Here is a 17,163-nt window from a genome sequence, read left to right as displayed (position 1 = left end):
GGTATTTGACCACTTGTGCACAAGATCCCTTCACACTTATATGTACCGCTGCACACGCCGCCTGGACAGCAGGTCCCAAAACGACAGGCAAATAATCTCAGTACTGGGGCGACCCGGGCAAAAAAGCTCGGATGGAGCACAAAGAGAACTCTGGACAGGGGAGAGATCATAGGCGACACGTGCTGTGTCAGGGGTCACGGTGGAGTTTAATATTGTCTGGCGTTGCAGGATTACTGGTGGCGCCATCTTACAGCACCACAAGAACATGATGCACACTGAACGAGTCCCCGCCGGCACCCGTCCCGCACATCGGGGCGGCCGTTGAATCGTTTCGAGATTGATCGTCGCTGTAGTCGTTGGCAAAGCCTCTGCTGGCAAGGGGTTCATGCCGGAAGGCGCTTCCGGTAGCATAATCTTCTCGTGTTCTAAGCCAAACGTATAAAGAGGACTAGCATACGTTGGTAGTACATTGATACAACGAGATAAGTTCGGGTACCGACGAGGCGAGTCAGGTCAGATGCCGGCGCCCCGTCAGCCTCCAGGGTTGTCAAATGGTACCGATAAATTCATCTCCCCGTCGTCGATCGCTCGCTTAGCCACCTGGGTCCATTCTCCATGCTTGGCATCTGCAAAGACACAGTGGAGTGCATGAAGGATTCGTAAGTCCCTGTGAGGACTACCGTCGCCGACTCATAAACGGAGTCGGAGTGAGCCGGACTCATGTTGTTTCCCCGGGGCCGTTGTTTGACCCTCCTTTTGGCTCTTTCCTCTTGCATTCAACAAACTCTCCTCAGCTGGTGTTTCTCAGGCATCAGCCGTCCGATTTCCAGGATGTCAGGTACTCAAGAATCAGTTCTCGGGGCTGATGAGAAATATCAGATCGCTGTCTCGTACGGAACCATAATATGCACCGGTGTGTTGGCGATCTTGGTTTGCAGCACGAGGGTAAGTATTCCCAACTCAGCTGGGAATAATAATGCCCGCTGACACATGATCCTCGCAGCTTTACGTTCGCAGGTGCGTGCTTAACGCATTTGGACTTGATGACTGGGCTTGTCTCGTTGGTTTAGTGAGTTCTGTGACCAGAGGGCCATCGTTCAAGGCTACTAGTACTGATGACAGTTCTAGATCACTGTAACCATATTCAATGGCATTGGACTGGCTGTCGTATACTACGGTGTCGGCAAACACATCCAACATGTTTCACAAGAGGACTTGGCGATGTGGTTCTTAGTATGCATTCCCCTTTATTCATGACGAAGGGTTCCTTCTAACGCGATACTCAGTTATACTATATCTGCATATGCATATACTTGTTTGTTTCTCTTGCCGTAAAATCCAGCATTCTTTTGTTACTACGGCGAGTGTTCCCGACACGTAAGATACATATCCTGTTGCTATGTCCCTTTTCGCAATCTATCTGACATTAACTGATATTGTAGCGTACATTCAACACACCACTCTCGGTCTGATCATATTTCTTGTGCTCTTCACGATATCGGGAACACTCCTTGCAGCATTCCAGTGCAACCCACCGAAATATGGGTATCAATTGGAGTTCCTGATGTCGCCTGACAGGGCGAAGTACTGCTTCTCGACGGATATTGTCTATGGTATCTTCATGTACCAGGCCGCCACGCTCTTTGCTTGTGACATCATCATATTCCTTCTTCCGTTTCCTGCGTTGGTGAAACTCAACATGGGTCCCGCCAAGAAGACGGCACTGCTGCTGGTCTTCGGCAGCGGTTTAGTGGCCTGCATTGCGCCCGCCATCAGGTTCGAAAGCATACAGTTCTACAAATCCGGATCCTCAGACACAACTTGTAAGTGCAAACTTGAGGGCTCACTCCAGGGCTGGCGTTCGACCAGATGCTGAAATCTTTACCTACAGACGTGGGTGCGGAATCCTTGTACTGGATGGCCATCGAATATAACCTTGGTCTGGTTGCGGGGTCATTGACGGGGCTGCGGCCTCTGGTTTCAAGAGTAGTCAGTGCGCTTGGGTCAAGCAAGGGCATTTCAGCCTACAGGAACAACCAGTTCTCGCCATCTTATCCACTCGAAAATTGCGATAACAAACACTGGATCTCCAGCCAGCGAACCGGGACCAGAAACAATAGGTTCCAAGGAGACAGTATCCTCGAACCAACAGTCATGGGCGATCGCAATTCTGATGACAGTGGCCGCCATCATATATTAAAGACCCAGTCTGTTAGCATTGTCACAGAGGAATCGGGGGGTTTATCTTCGGTCGGAAACTCACATCAGCCATGGCAAGCCTTTGATCCGAAGAAGTAGTTCCATCGAATGTTTGTGTCAATGATGAGCTGTCCAGGGTGGAGATAAATCTATATTAATAATAATCTGTTATGTTTGATATTCTAAATTATTACTGACATAATAATTGCAAATCATTTGTCTTTCTTTTCTCGACACAATACAATTTGACCAAGTGGTCGAAAACTTGCCTCATGTCCGCCATTACGACAGTTGATGAATCAATCTTATTGCATACTGTGGAATTTGGGGGCCGCAGACTATGTGGCACATATTATTCGACTATTATGGCTTCTGCAATTGTGCTGACCGAAACCACCACATCCATTGTACCGCCATGATGATTTCCACAACAGCAACCAAACAGAAGATGCCATAGCCCCATTCAAGCGCCAAACCACTCGAAATATCCGGAAAGATGTGTGCCAATACCTTCAGCCCTCGTGCCGCTTCGGCAGGCCCGCCCGACTGCGACAGGATCGTGGCGCGTGCAGCCATCATGCCCACGGCACCAATTACCTGACCCGCCGTGGAAACGAATAACACGTGCTGTCTTGGCAGCGTCTGTATAAGCGCTAAGCCCTGTCCTAGCCCGACCAACAGATCGAGGACACCGAGATACAACCAAAGCGAGCGGCTCAGTGCGGCGGACAGGCCGGGGGAATACTGCATCATCACCATAATGCCCTCCCCGCCGAATCGTGGTAGCTGGGCCCAGGGGATAGACAAACCGGTGCGGGAGATTACCCACCAGAGCTGCGCCCACCGGGGATTGATAATTGACGAAGAGGCGAACGAGAAGATTGGCAAGATCCATTGGCCGTGTGAGAGGGAGCGCACCGCCATCTTGCGTGTGAGGCAGAGGAACGCAGCGATAGAGATAGCGACTAGGAGAGTGATCATGTAGCCCGGGAGGTGTGGGGAGGAGAATAAGAACAGCCAGGACCGGGATACGAGGGGAGCCGAGAGCAAGTAAGACTGGATAAAGGTCGAAAGGAGAAAGTGCAACGGTACTGGCCGTCGAAATAGCGACCTATAGAATGTGGGTGTGGAACCCGGCTTCTGGTCATACGGACGAGGTAGACCGTGCAGAAGTGCGTAGTAGACCCATCCCAGGCAGGCCGCTGCAAGAAGAGCAACAAGGCTCATCCATTGGGGTGAGGCGGTTCTGATGGGGTGGCCAGCCGAGGCGATATTTTCTCTAATTCGGTTGCCTCCATACCAAAACAGGGCCTGGTATCCATATTGCAACCCAGAGATATAGCCAGCTCGCGTGATCCAGCTGCTCACTGGGGAGGACTCCTCCTCTATGAAGTTCATGGCGAAATATAGAGATGCGGTCGAGGATCCACAAACATAGAGTGTCTGCACCAGCTCCAGTGGCCATTCCACCGAGGTCTTCTGGCGACCTCCTAGTAATATAAGACTGAGCACGAAATATGACGAGCCGAATAGGAGGAATGGAAATGATACCACATGTACTAATTTCAGTCGTCGGTACAGCACCCACCAGATGATGGATGTAATAGCGTAGATGCTGCCTGTGTGGTAAAGCTGTCGCTCGGTCTGTGTGATACTGCCCGCGATAATTCCGATTTGAGATGGGTTGGCTGACATGATTTGGCCGAGTATGAGGAGATAGGTATATCCTGGGGTTCCGAAAATTTTGGCCGACATGCGTCTAAAAATTTACGTAAATGATCAGTACTTGTCCCCATGGAAGTGAAATAGCGAGTGTTACGGGCTTCCCCTTACCTCTGTAGTCCGGAGACGTTGTAGCTCTCTCTGCGATAGACTTCAATCTCCTCATCGCGCAATTCCACATCAAAGCTGCGTCTGGTATCAAGAACTTGATAGCCATCATCTTCCTTCCGACTCAGAGATCCTAACCCTTGGTGGCGGCTCGTTGATGGACTCAAACCAAACCTCGCATCTCGAACCTTCTCGAACCATTGCCTCTCGCTTCGGACGAGATAATCCTGAACACATAGCTGTATCTCGGAGTTATCTGCAGTCAGGCCACCTAGCATGTCTGAATAATGTGCGTAGAATTCGCCACTTTGGTCGGTAAAAGTTGGCTCAGGATTGCCGAGACGGGAATATTCGTGGTTGTCATCGATTTTGGTATGTTGCGGTAGTAGATGCTTCGTGTTATAATTGTCTCCTTGAAGGGTTTCAATATCCACGCCGAAGGCATCGCCAAAACTCACACCGTCCTCAAGTCTTGTGAAGCCATAGTTCTCATCACGAGAGTTTTGTCTCTGGTAGCACGGAATCAACGAACCGATTTGGCCCACTATCCTCCGGAAGTTTTCCAAGAACCCTTGGGGATATGAGTGTCGTATAATCTTTCCGGGTTCTACACTTTGCATGTGTAAGAGTCGAGTATTCCCTGGATTCTCTCTGCTTTGCCGACTGACCATGACACTAGCGTAGAGCTCCTCGAGTTTGTCTTTCCATTCCGATATGGGAAAGCTTTGTATCATCGACGCGGCCCTCATTCGATCCCTCTCGAGTTGACCTGACTCCAACGCCATATGCAGGGACTTTTTGAACTGGGAGAGTAAGTGTAGAGTCTCGGTAGACTCGATTGTGTACCACCAACCGGGAACGTTTCCCAGCCCACCGACCCTGGACCCCACCGCCAATGTTCCTCTCCTCCCGAATTGTACAGCCACAAGACCGTACGGCTCGTCCCTTGAGGGAATCAGGACAAAATCTCCACCCCCAAAGATGAACGAGGGAAGCTTTGTGAATTCCGGCTTGCAACAGACTCGGCCTGGAAATATCTCGGCAACCCTTCGTAGCTTTGCGGCCGCGAACTTGCCATACAAATCAACCACAGGTCCGACACAGATCAGCTGGGTGTGTCTGTTCTGCTCGAGGATACTCGGGAAGACGTCTGCTATGAGATCAATGCCCTTCTGCTTGCTCATTCGTCCAACGAACACAAATACCTCGGCAAACGGATCGTCATGAAGGCAAGCCCACTTCTGTGTCTTGGATTTTAATTCGGCTCGGTCTTCGAGTTGGTCGACTTCCAGTTCTGTGTTGTGAGAAACTTGGGTTGGATCAGGATTTGGTAGGCTGCCCACCCGCCCAAGACCCCATAGGACGGGGTACCGAACCAGGCAAGTTTGGCTGTACTTTTCCGAGACACCCACGACACCAACACCTTTTTGGTGGATTCTAATATAGTTGGCAGCTGCGTGAAGGATGTTGAAGACAGTACCGAATTGTACATAGCGCTTCATCGTTCTAGTATCAACATCAAAGACTGCAGAAATTTCTGCTTCCTCTTCTGGGGTCCTAATCGGCCATAAGCCCTGATATTCTGCGTTATGGAGCGACAGAACGCATGCCACATCAGGCTCGGGTAGGAGATGTATTGGCGCAAGCGCTCCGTGGTAATCGTTGATGTGGTAGATATCGGCAGAGACTCGCCTTATAGCCTGTGCGATGCAGGCATTCCAAACCGAATAGAAAATTGCACTGTCCATATCGTCCATTCGGGTAGGGTATGGCTGTGCCTTTGTTTGTCGTCTAAATATTTCCGCGTCCAGCAGCATGTAGGTTATGTTCTTGCGAGTATGGTAGTATACTTCGACTTGGACTTTCTGGCCACAAACTGATACTACCATAGGGTCGCTCGCCCCGCTGAACGGATAATCGACGTCGGCCACACATGGAACAACCCAGACCAAGTCGTAGTTATCCAAGTATCTCCCCATGAGCATGGCGATTGTCCCTAACCCCCCGAGCCGTATGTCGATGTTCCAATCAGGAATCTCGTATTCGATTGTCGCAAAGAGGACGCGTCTTCTGGCATTTGAGATGGGACGAGGCTCTAGTGCGATTTGTCGCCCGTGTTGGGGCGGTACACCAGATTCGCGACGACGTGGCGAACCCTTCCGGTTGACTATCACCCGGCAGAAGAGGCTTTGGTACAACCAAACACCAATCAATCCACATGAGGGTAGAATGATAGAGAAAATCAAAGCCAAGATCACTTGATACCACCTATTTCCAGTGGGCCTCAGCGTGTAACGGTAGCTGTCCCTTTCAAGTAGGAATTCGTAGGCCAAATGTGGGTATGGGGGCGGGTGATCCAACCGGATTTTGACTTCGGACAGCGTGGACGGGATCCATCTATCAAGAACGCCGTCCTGGTCCAGATCTCCATACACAAAGGAGAGGTCTTGTTGGCCATCCGGGTTTATGCCCCAAACATTAACAGCAAAGCCATCCGGCCATTCACCCATGAAATGGTATTTCCATTGCCCCTCAAACTTGATCTCGCTTGTCAAGCTGGTGTCATGACCATATTCGTTGAATTTCCCGTGGGCGAAGAGATGTGGAAACAGGCGAGGGCCGTCGTCTGGTCCATCGAGATCACCATGCTGCATTACAGCACTACTCCCGGTCAACTGGCTCCAGTACTGGATCATGATATGCTCGCCAGTCCATTCTTGGGTCCGTGTTCCTGTCCAGGGATGTTCTACCAGGGCATGTTCTCCGCCTGAATATGGCTTCCATTCACTCCATGAGGCACCCCACGTCAAAGAATATCTCCACAATTGTGCACCTGGGGCGTCAAGATGGGCCTGAAGACCGCGTCCATGGCTCTGCCGTCTAATAATATGCGTGGGGTACATTGATTGTCGAGGAAAAACCATCGGGTTGTTCTGGGCCCCGATCCGGAACAGGAATCGGTCGTTGCTGTTCGTGAACTCCTGCCCATCCGACGAGGCGTTTCCGACAGTGACAGCATGTACACCAGGGTATACATTTTCCAAAGTGGCCTTCCATGTGTACCGGGTTGATGGTTGTCCATTGAATTTCATGTCCTCATTTCCCATTTCCCATGAACATTCAACACTGTGAGGTCGTAAATTGGGTGTAATATCGGCGTGGTCATTCTGAGACTGTATATCGATGTTTTCGGTGATACTGCTGCAGTTCATCGCTTGAGAGAAAGAGAAACTAATATCGATGGATTCAGGTAAACCAGGGGCGGCTTTTGAAAGAAGTCGAGCGTCATGCCCAGGCAAGAACCTGGTTATCACGGGCGGTGGTGGTTTCCAAGCGTCAACGCGCACATATACTTTGAACCCGTAAGGCAGAAGTTCGACGTGCTCTAAGCAACTCTGAGCATTTCCTGACGCCCCAGAGGACTCATTGTGCGGGAAATCCTCGGTTTCCAGCTCGTCGTATGGGAATAGGAGGTTTTTTAAACGCGTACCAGGAGCGAATGGCGACATTATCATGGATGAGTTGCGCCCGGTACAGCCCTGTTCGTAATTGGCCTGAAATTCCTCGTTGTGATAGACAAGCAGCACCTGCTCATGGCCTCCCCCCGGTCCGCTCAGATTCTGAAACGGGGCGAAGGCGTCCCGAAGTGTGCTCCAAATACCGAGTTCAGTCGGCATTCCGTCACTACCCGGGAATGCATAGTGTCTGGTGCGGTTCGAGAGCTGCTCCATGAACCACCCATCTCGCAAGACTGGGTACTGGTCCCTTCGCGCATTCATAATTTTCACGATGTTGCGGATTGGATGTGACGGGTCGCGATGATCAAGACTGACGCCATCATCATGGCAGCCATTCCGAGCAGGCCCCAGTGCCATCTGGTAGTATTGTTTGCTGCCCTGGCTGTGACATCCGTGCATTTGCCAGGCCATGGACGCTCCCATGGATTGACGGCCAAACATATAATCATCGGCCGTATTATCGAGTATGTATAGGGTTTGCTCGTCTCCCCACGACAGTAGGGGTATTCCGGGGAAAAGGAAGGTTGTAATGAAAAGCCCGAGGAGCATCTTCTCCCGGCCCCTTTCAATGCTGGACCACCGAAAAACATCCTGGTTTGAAACACCCCACATATGGCGCGGGTCGAATACCCCAGTGTTGGCGTTGATCATGTCGTCCGTCTTGAGATACTCCTGCCACATGTCGTGGAAGTTGAGCTGCCGTGAGCCAGAGGGCAGGGATAAAGATCCATCCATGCCCAGGAAAACCACCAATGCACGGTACAGGCCGTAGTGGAACGCAGCACCGTCTATGGCACTATACTCTAGGCTTCGAATATTGTCTGAATAATCGTCCTTTGAAAGCACTCGATAGAGCGCGGTAGCTGTGTCCTGCGGCACCATGTCTGGCTGACGGCCCCTCCCAAAATACACAGAAGACAGTCCTTTTTGGCTGACAATCTCGCCGGCTATGAAGAAATTTTCTTTTCCGTGTCGGCGGGCGCATTCGCGCATGTATCTTGAGAATTCGGCTTGTGCCTCAACAGCGACTTGAATTGCCTTATCGATCCGGTAACCGTCGATGTCGAGCATGCTAATGACGAGGCACGAGAAGTGCAATATCTTCCGCAAGACAGTGGGGTTCCACTCTCTTAGACGATCCTGGGCCGAGGAGAACTTGGTGAGCTGCCGCTGATAGACTTCAATGCCATCATCAAACGCGCCTGAATTGCCAAACTGGTCGAATTCGCTTTCGTAGCAACCTTCGTCGATGTCAAGTTGTCCACGTGAGACGGGGAAACCGTCCTCGCCCCAAAACTGAGGTAGTTTCCATGGACACTTATCATGATATTTGTCGGACAGAGAAAAATCGAGATATCGACTCTCCGTCTTGTACCCAACCTCGAGCTCCCTGGGCGAAAATTTGGTGGATGAGTTGGGAGTGTTTGTGAATTCCAAAAGATCCCCCAGCCTAGGGCGAAATTAGCTCTAGTCACTCGAGGGGTGGGGGGAAAGGTGAATGGAGCTTACGTGTTGAAGGTATTGTCGAAAACAACGTACATGCCTCGCTTGTGGATCTCGACAACAGCCTGTCTCCAGTCGTTTATTGTTCCGAAATGAGGATCGAGCATGGTTAAATCGATAGGGGAGTAAGAGTGTGCCGCCCAAGGTTGGTTAATGAGGGCCGAGCCTGCCAGATAGACCCCCCGGATGCCCATTCCATGAATGTAGTCCAGGCTGTCAACCAACCCCAGAATATCTCCGCCATACCGCATGGTGGTGCTGGTGGGGTCCGTTTCATATACGGTGTTATTTACATCATCGTTGAAGGGGTTGCCGTTGACGAAGCGATCCAAATACAGTGAGTAGAATGGAAAGCGCCAGTTCTCGGGTGACGGATGATATTCATGGTCTGGCCATGCCCCCCAGTAGTCAAGGGGATCCGAAGCCGTCGCATTCTGATTGAGGTTGAAGTCCGCATACCTTTCGTCAAATCTAAGTGCGGTTAGAAGCGGAGCCCTGGAGAGTAGGAGCCCAAAAAAGCTTGATCTGCCGAAATATGGGGACATCGATGTTTATTATGGTACAATGTGTTCTGGAAATTCGTAAATAATTACAGTCGCAACATAAAAAGCAATCGGTAGGCTAGGATGTCTCAGCAAGCCCCAATGTGATATATTGATATATTTTGAATACTCAGGCACACTCCCATAGGCAATATCTAAAATCTTACTATAAGTACCCGGGAACGAGATGGCTACATATGTGGTTGCGCGCGGTTTCTTGACACGGTAAGGCGCTCATTGATAGCACGGGTCGCTTTGAAAGTCCGAGTCACCCTATGAAGGTGCCATGTATGTCCTCGGACGTATCTAGGTATGCGGAATAGAAGCGAAACCAGTTAAAGTCCGAGTTGTTGCTGTGTCCCATCGGTCATCCAACCCATACCAAAATTTTCAGAGTGAATTCAAAGGGTCTGGCCCATTACATCCATGGATGTTGTATTCAATGTGCAGGTGACATGCACGTCACACACACCACGTGTGTTTCAATCTAGTTTGATGAACGAAACATGGATCGATCCTTATGATGCAACGAGGGTGTTCATAACTTTTCGGTGCAAAACGCACGGTATTGTAGCATGATTCCATCAGACACTTATGAAGCGCTATGGCTATAGGTATAAGCGCGGCAGCCATACCTTAGTGGTTATAGCTATGGGTTTGAGTGAGCCGAGGCTGCACCGAGTCATTCCACGAAGACCTATAGCCGGCTGCAATCAGCCTTTCTATAACTTTCTTAGGTATAGGAGTTACTATTAAGACCACCTTGGAATGTCTCACTTCAACCAAGTCGAACAGAGGCTTAGCAGGCTAGCTGACAAACAGGAGCCCGCGAGGGAAACGGATTTGGCGAGCTGGCTTCTTCCCCGCCGGCGTGCATTCAGCTCTAGTTATATATTTTATATATAATACCCACACATATATTAAGTTCGAGATATTAGTATTCACCTTAAATTTAATTTATATATTATATTATTTATTTAACTACTTATATATTTTTAAATTATTAAATTAATAAAAGTATTTAATTAATAACTTTTAATTTATATAAATTTCTTTTAAAAAAAAATTAATCTTTTCTTTCCTTTATATATTTAAGTACTTATAGCACACCTAAGCACCCTTATAATAATAGCTAATACATTTTTTCGTAGAAACACTCTACGCATTATAATTTCTAAATGCTTAGTCTATAACCGTGTACTCACATGTGCGGGGTCTGTATGCCCTCGGGATATTTCCGAATCAAGAACGAAACCCCTCACACAGTGCCTTCTAACTCTAAGCTGCGTTACGATGACCGCAGCCTTGTCCAAGAACTTGTGCAAACAATGCATAGGGACTGCGATCGTTCTAGATGCATACCCGAGGGTACTCATAGCGCCATATACTGCGGTTAGAGAGTGGTAGGAGGTGGTTTGAGGGCTTGCTTGGGTGCTCGTTTGGCTTGTTTGTGGGCTGATTTGGCTGGCGAGACCTGCTTGGCTTGCTTGGCTTGGTTGAGGACTCCTTTGGCTGGTGGTACCTACTTGCCTTGCTTGACTTGCATGAGGGTTATCGTCTGGAGGCTTGTTTGTCGGCTTGTCTGGGTGCCCGTTTGGCCTCTTCTGCTCTTGTCGTTTAATTGCTTGGCGTGAGTTTGCAGCGAGTTCCTCTCTAAGGGCGTGAATCTGTTCCTCATGCGTCTGCAGAAGGTCTTTGATAGCCTTATTGATAGCGTCCGCTGGTTTCGATTCTATTCCGTATACGTCCGAGGACATACATGGCGTCTTCATACGGTGGTAAGCGCTCAAGACCCAGCGCTTAAAAAAGACAGGATGTCGATAACTATGGTTATAAGACGATAGGTGCTCAGAGTCCCAAACAGGCCAGATTGGGTGCCTGCCAGGATCCACATAGTTTCGTTCCTAATTACCACACATGTAAAACATATGTGGCGCCTTCATATGCTAGTAAACGCTGAAGACCTAGCCTTTAAAAAGGACAAGGCCAATAACAGTATAGAAAGAATGCAATACGTCTGTGGACAAGTGACCTCAGCCTTTCGCCGCACAGACAAGAGATCGATCATGTAAGGTCATTTTTATTACTAGTAGTTCATGTTCACTTCCTTGTCTATCTGCCCAGGTGGTCATCCATACAAGACCGCTATTCAATAAATATCAGCAGTGGCCAGGGTCAATCAGCTTCCACCAAGGTACTGGCAGCTGTACTCGCCCTCTTGAAAATGACTTCGTCCCTGCCACAGTCAAACCAAATCTCCCCGAGAGGCGTAGCAATACGCCTTGCGCCAACCCAATTCAACGCACAGCTTGGTCACAACTCGCCTCGAAAAAGCATCCCGGCTGTTTGAGCACGAGTCTCTCTTTCATGAGCCTACCTACTGCGTTCGGCATCGCTGCTGGGGCGGAGAGCCGGTGGGATGAGCTAATGTTGATTTACATCCGTCAGACCAGCGAGATACAAAGCAATGGGCATTTTCTTCGAGGCACCGCTGCTATATCACCGCCCACGCCCACATGCTGCGTCACGAGTGTGGATGCACCGCATCAACTCCCTGATGAGGCTGCAAATGTCGCGCTCACACAGCTCGATAAGAGTGTGATTCTCCACTTTGATAATTTAGAGACAAGGGTGAGCTGAGCAACGAGGACGCGAAAATCTCTGACAACACATTCGAGATGAACCTTTTGTCAAGCAGACAACGTTTGTGGTAATACAGCATCTCCAACACAAACGGATACTGCATCTAGCGCATTCCCCCCTGTTCTTAAAAGAAAGAAATACGGCGCTCGCTAGCGGTGCCACCCAGACAGTACACATCAATACATGAATAAAGTACGGGAACAATACACGGTCAGGGCTATAACCCTGTCTGAGTAACGATGGATCATATTGCGAAAGCTACCGGCGGCCCAATGTTCTTCCTGCATCACAATTGGCGAAAAGCCAGAGTTAAAGCAACAATCGCCGCATTTGACTGCACGACTGGCAGGTATCGGTAGGCCAGTGATAAGATCGGCCTCTTTTCTTTCGAGAAATACGGCCAAGGCCACTCCAGCAGCAGATCATCTGGATTCTTACAGTGGTGACAGAAATATAATCACGCTGAATTTATTGTTGAGAGTGTTAGTTAATGCGGTTAATGTTACTGTTTAAGTTTATAAATATTAGGAAAGATATTATTTATACCGAGTATTTATATTAATACCGGAGGCTTTAATTATATTATAAAGTTTAATTATATATTTATAAATATATTATATTTTCTTTTTATTATTATTAATATTATATTCCTTTAAATATTAATTTTTAAATATTTATTCTTATAAAACAATATTATATATATTATATATATATAGTAATTAAAAATAAAACTATTTATATTAATATTAAAATTATTAAAAAGCTTATTCTCTTTATCTCTTTCTAATTTAATAATAGTCTATATAAGATACTACTAGAAAAAAGAAAAGAGTAGATCTACTTTAGGTAGCTAGAGGGTGATGATTATATTACTATCATTAGTCGGTTTGCAGGGCCTTCGAGTGTACATTACATCCAAAGCAGAGATACCACTATCCACGGCTCACTAAGTTGGTGCTGATCTATTGGCAACAACAGACACAGAACTCCTCGCCTCGATCAACATTTACGGGCAAAGATATGTCCCTCTTTCCCGTCCAGCCTGTTTCTCGACATCATCTTTGGGGGTATCCTGCCAATTAGATATATGTGACATCGTCCTCGTTATCACACTCACGCCTGATGCCTTCGAGTACTCTCGGTATATTTTCTCTGGACCTGCTGCCTCGTCCGTGTCCCCGTTGAAGACCATAGTCTGATTACTGGCAGACATTTTGGGGGTAATATGTCGATATAGTGGCTTTGTACCCAAGCCTGCTTGAGGTGGTGTCGCATCCGTATTGAGACGTCGTTTTGTGAAAGAGTAGAAGGTTTCCACGGCCTTGGTTATGTCCACCACTGTGAAAGCCATGAGGATGAATATCACAGAGATGGCTAAGCCACCACCAAAGGTCCAGGCTGCCACGTAAGAGTCTGGCAAGCCATCTCCAAAGCTTTCGATGCTGATCCCAAAATATGCAGCTATGAAGGACATTGGCATGAAAATGATGGTCACTATGGTGAAGACCATGACGGTCTGTCCTTCCTTTGCTGCAGCGATGGCCTGCTCGCTCGAAAACCGGGCCTCTAAGGCATTGGAGTGCTTCTGTTTGAGATCTAGGAGGTCTCTGAGGCTCTTGTACAGTCTCTCGGATTGCTCATTCATGGCGTCGATGTCGCGCTTATGTACTTTTAGCCGGCGCTCTTGGTCCAACATCCGCTTGCGAATATCCATGACGAAGCTCGACACTTTTTTGTTGGATCCGTATCGGTCATTGCTGAACTCATCGACCAAGCAGTTTCTGAAGTCACCCAGTGTGAATAGCTGTGAGTTGATGACCATGGTGAGTATATTCAGCTCGTCACGGACTGCGGCGCTAACAGTCAGCCACCGATGAAAAGCTCCATTATGACGACAGCAATCAAGGGCACAGAATATTCATCGGGGACTTACTGTCTCTGACTTCGGTAAGAAGGGAGGTTTCCGCTCTGATGTCTAGCAAGGGGTCGAAAGATTTATTCTCATCCTTTGAGCTCTTGAGTATTTGGTGCCTTCGCTTTGGTCGCAGCCACTGCCGAGATTGGGTGGATGCTTGTTCAAAGTTGTGGAACAGCTGCGTCAGTTCCTCAGTCACACGACCTACGGAGCTCTCAAACATATCGAGAAACTGGTAGTTCTGGTCGTCTGATCTGTGCCTTGAGAACACTAAAGTGATACGAATGTTTAGAATCGCATTGAAGGGATGAGCCTCGGGGGCAAATAGATTATGAACAAGTACGTAGCGAGACTTACTTCCAGAGCATCGAGATGAGATCAAAATGGCAAGGTCATAAGCTGATCGTACGGCTGGGCGAGTCTTCGCGTTCATCTCTTCCATGATACCGTCTAATACGTTGAGAGGGTCTTTGGTCTGGTGCTCCCAGCGTCCGGGAAAGCACGTTACAACAAGATCTAACCATGTAAGCGTCGTGTTACTTCTCAGCCGCTCGGTCTCACACACCTTTGCTAAGGACAAACAGCCAAAGCTGGTCTACCATGAATATCTTGCGTTGATGCCCTGTCGTGTGTCAGAATCCTGTCATGTTTCGGGCCCCAGGCAACGCGAGTCGGAAACATGGATCAATGAGAGCGGAGACACAATGAGCGGTGGGTTAAGGGCAATTCGACGGACCTTGACCTTCACAGTATCGGTAAACGACTTGGTCCCTGTCTCTTGCACTTGTATCCAAGCCGTGGTAGAAGAACTGGTCTAAAGTCCTTCGCGGATGTATCTTCGTTTTGCCATGCAAGTAGGCCTGGAGTAACAACAAGTTTGGAGAGGAGCTATCAGAGGATGTTTCGTCCGCAGATCCGACAAGCCTGATTGCGTCTGTCATTTTCTGCCTCCCTTCATCTGTCTCATAATGGAGGTAAGGCATCTGCATTCGGGTCCAATTAGCATCCAGCTTACTTAGGTAGGGCCCCACCCAGGGGTATATACAAATAGCACGATTTTCCCGTCACCTCCAGGGACTCGTTGGGTGATCGTCATTTGCGACAGGTTGCTCTCGCTCCGGCGAACTGGAGATGGACGAATATCCAGCATGTCCGCATCGAAACCCGGCTCTTCACTAGGATGCAGGTTCGAAATACGTTGGCAATAGGGTCTCTGTGATCAGGTGGGTCTGGTCAGAATTGCACAGGCAACAGTCATGATCTGTGCAAAGGAGAGAAAGAGTGTATCTCTAGCTGTGGACCGCGCTCTGTGGTTATATACTGTCTCTCAGGGTCCTTTTGAGAAAGCCAATCTCGACTTACCATAAAATTAGCGTGTGGCAATGGGCCACGGTGTTCTTGTTCAAAGCACTTTGTGAGAGCCTTGTAGCCTTCGAGATCTCGACAACCAGACTCGACAAACCACTTAATCAGGAGAGTTTCAACCCATGCAATCTGTCACGTATAGATTAGTAAGTTCTCTCATCCGTTGTGTTTAAGGAAGGTAGTCTTACGTTATTAGTAGGAAGATGGATCCATTTGAAGTCATTCTGAGCTCCAACTGTGCTCGTCCATGCCGGAACTTTGGGGCGACCGTTCTTCTGATTCCATCCGTAAAGTACGTCGTATACAGAATGCTTGAACTTGCGTTGTGTTTCGCCGAAATCTTTGAACTCCACCACGGTAGCAGAAAACGCTTTACAGGCGTCTTGAACAGCACGCGGCAGCCTGTGACTGTTCCTTGACGGACAAAGTAGCTCGATGAGCTCGTAATGCCCTTGCTCGGCGGCACACAGCCAAGGGGCTCGACCGAAGCCGTCCTTGATGCCCAGGTCTGCTTCCTCTTCGGATATCAGCACATCCACAACTTCCTCAAGCCCATTGAATGCTGCCCAGTGCAAAGCTGTCATGCCATTCGTCAATCTAGCATTGATCGAAGCTCCGGCTTCAAGCAGCCTCTCGACGACGCCGGTTAGACCCTTCTGGGCAGCATTGTGAAGTGGCGTCCATCCACCGTCGCTTATGGCACACGCATCAGCCTGATATTGGAGAAGCAGCCTCATGATCTCTTCGGTATGCGTAATTTCGGTGCTATCCACGGCCAAATGGAGAGCCGTACGGCCTCTGTTGTTGGCGGCGGAAACGTCTGCACCTGTTTCCAAAAGCATCCTGACCAGATGGTAGTGGCCGTTGGTGGCCGCCCAAAGAAGAGGTGTCCGACCTATCTTGTCCTTGAAGTTCACATTGGCACCATGAATGACGAGCAGTCGCACAACTTCGCTGGCACCGCTGCTCCACGCTGCGGCGCTCGACTTGTCGGCGGCCATGGCAAGCAAAGGGGTGCGTCCGTCCTTGTCTTGCGCATCCACAGCAGCCCCTCTGGCGATCAGCAGCTCGACAATGTCAGAGTAGCCCCTGACGCTAGCCACGAACAAGGGGGTCTGTCCGTTTCGATCGTGTGCCTCCAAATTTGGTCCTTGAGACAATAGCTCGGTCAGTACGGCAGCATGGCCGGTTTGCGCCGCGCGAAAAAGAGCAGGAAACTCGTCTTCGGTCTGTGCATCGACTTCTGCGCCTCTTCTCAGAAGAAGGTCAATGATATTAAGGTTGTCGCGAGCTGACGCCTTCTGTAGGGCCTTCCGCAGGACGGCTTGGTCTTTCGATGAGCTCCATGGCGAGCCCTCCTTCAGAACATGGCGGACCTTCTCTTCGTTGCCTCTCGCTGAGGCAGCAAGGAGGTCGCGATGTATCTGCGACGTTTGTGTGCTGACGGTGCTGGCATTGCTGACTTGACTCGACTTGTTTGTGGTCATCTTGGCTGCGGGCGCTGGGCTGGGGCAACGCAAGATGGATAACTCACCCTGCCCAGGTGGACGGATGGACGACAAACTCAATTATTGCATTGTCGCCCGGGCGCAAATACCGCAAGGCACATGGAGATTGGAAGACGAAGATCCTGCATGAACGAGTAACT

At 49.2% G+C, this 17,163-nt stretch overlaps 3 protein-coding genes across 3 annotated transcripts; 1 reads left to right on the top strand and 2 right to left on the bottom strand.

The window, feature by feature from the left end:
• Positions 1-1,564: 1,564 nt before the first annotated feature.
• Positions 1,565-2,298, top strand: KVR01_006252 (uncharacterized protein; the record flags this gene model as incomplete). Its single annotated transcript, XM_044786799.1, has 2 exons — positions 1,565-1,823; positions 1,892-2,298. The coding sequence occupies 2 exons, from the start codon at positions 1,565-1,567 to the stop codon at positions 2,296-2,298; spliced, it is 666 nt and encodes a 221-aa protein (XP_044645055.1).
• A 264-nt stretch (positions 2,299-2,562) lies between these two features.
• Positions 2,563-9,595, bottom strand: KVR01_005806 (uncharacterized protein; the record flags this gene model as incomplete). The annotated part of the gene is made up of 3 exons (XM_044787522.1): positions 2,563-3,958; positions 4,033-8,997; positions 9,057-9,595. The coding sequence occupies 3 exons, from the start codon at positions 9,593-9,595 to the stop codon at positions 2,563-2,565; spliced, it is 6,900 nt and encodes a 2,299-aa protein (XP_044644609.1).
• Positions 9,596-13,241: 3,646 nt separating this feature from the next.
• Positions 13,242-17,002, bottom strand: KVR01_006024 (uncharacterized protein; the record flags this gene model as incomplete). Its single annotated transcript, XM_044784501.1, has 8 exons — positions 13,242-14,083; positions 14,169-14,420; positions 14,508-14,666; positions 14,716-14,772; positions 14,887-15,133; positions 15,196-15,363; positions 15,513-15,644; positions 15,704-17,002. 8 exons carry the CDS (start codon positions 17,000-17,002, stop codon positions 13,242-13,244), a joined length of 3,156 nt encoding a protein of 1,051 aa, XP_044644827.1.
• Positions 17,003-17,163: the final 161 nt, after the last annotated feature.

The sequence above is a fragment of the Diaporthe batatas genome (assembly GCF_019321695.1).
Source record: "Diaporthe batatas strain CRI 302-4 chromosome Unknown Contig00006, whole genome shotgun sequence".
Classification (NCBI taxonomy): Eukaryota; Fungi; Ascomycota; class Sordariomycetes; order Diaporthales; family Diaporthaceae; genus Diaporthe; species Diaporthe batatas.
The sequence above is the reverse complement of the archived record's forward strand: the minus strand, read 5'-3'. Positions and strand labels throughout refer to the sequence as shown.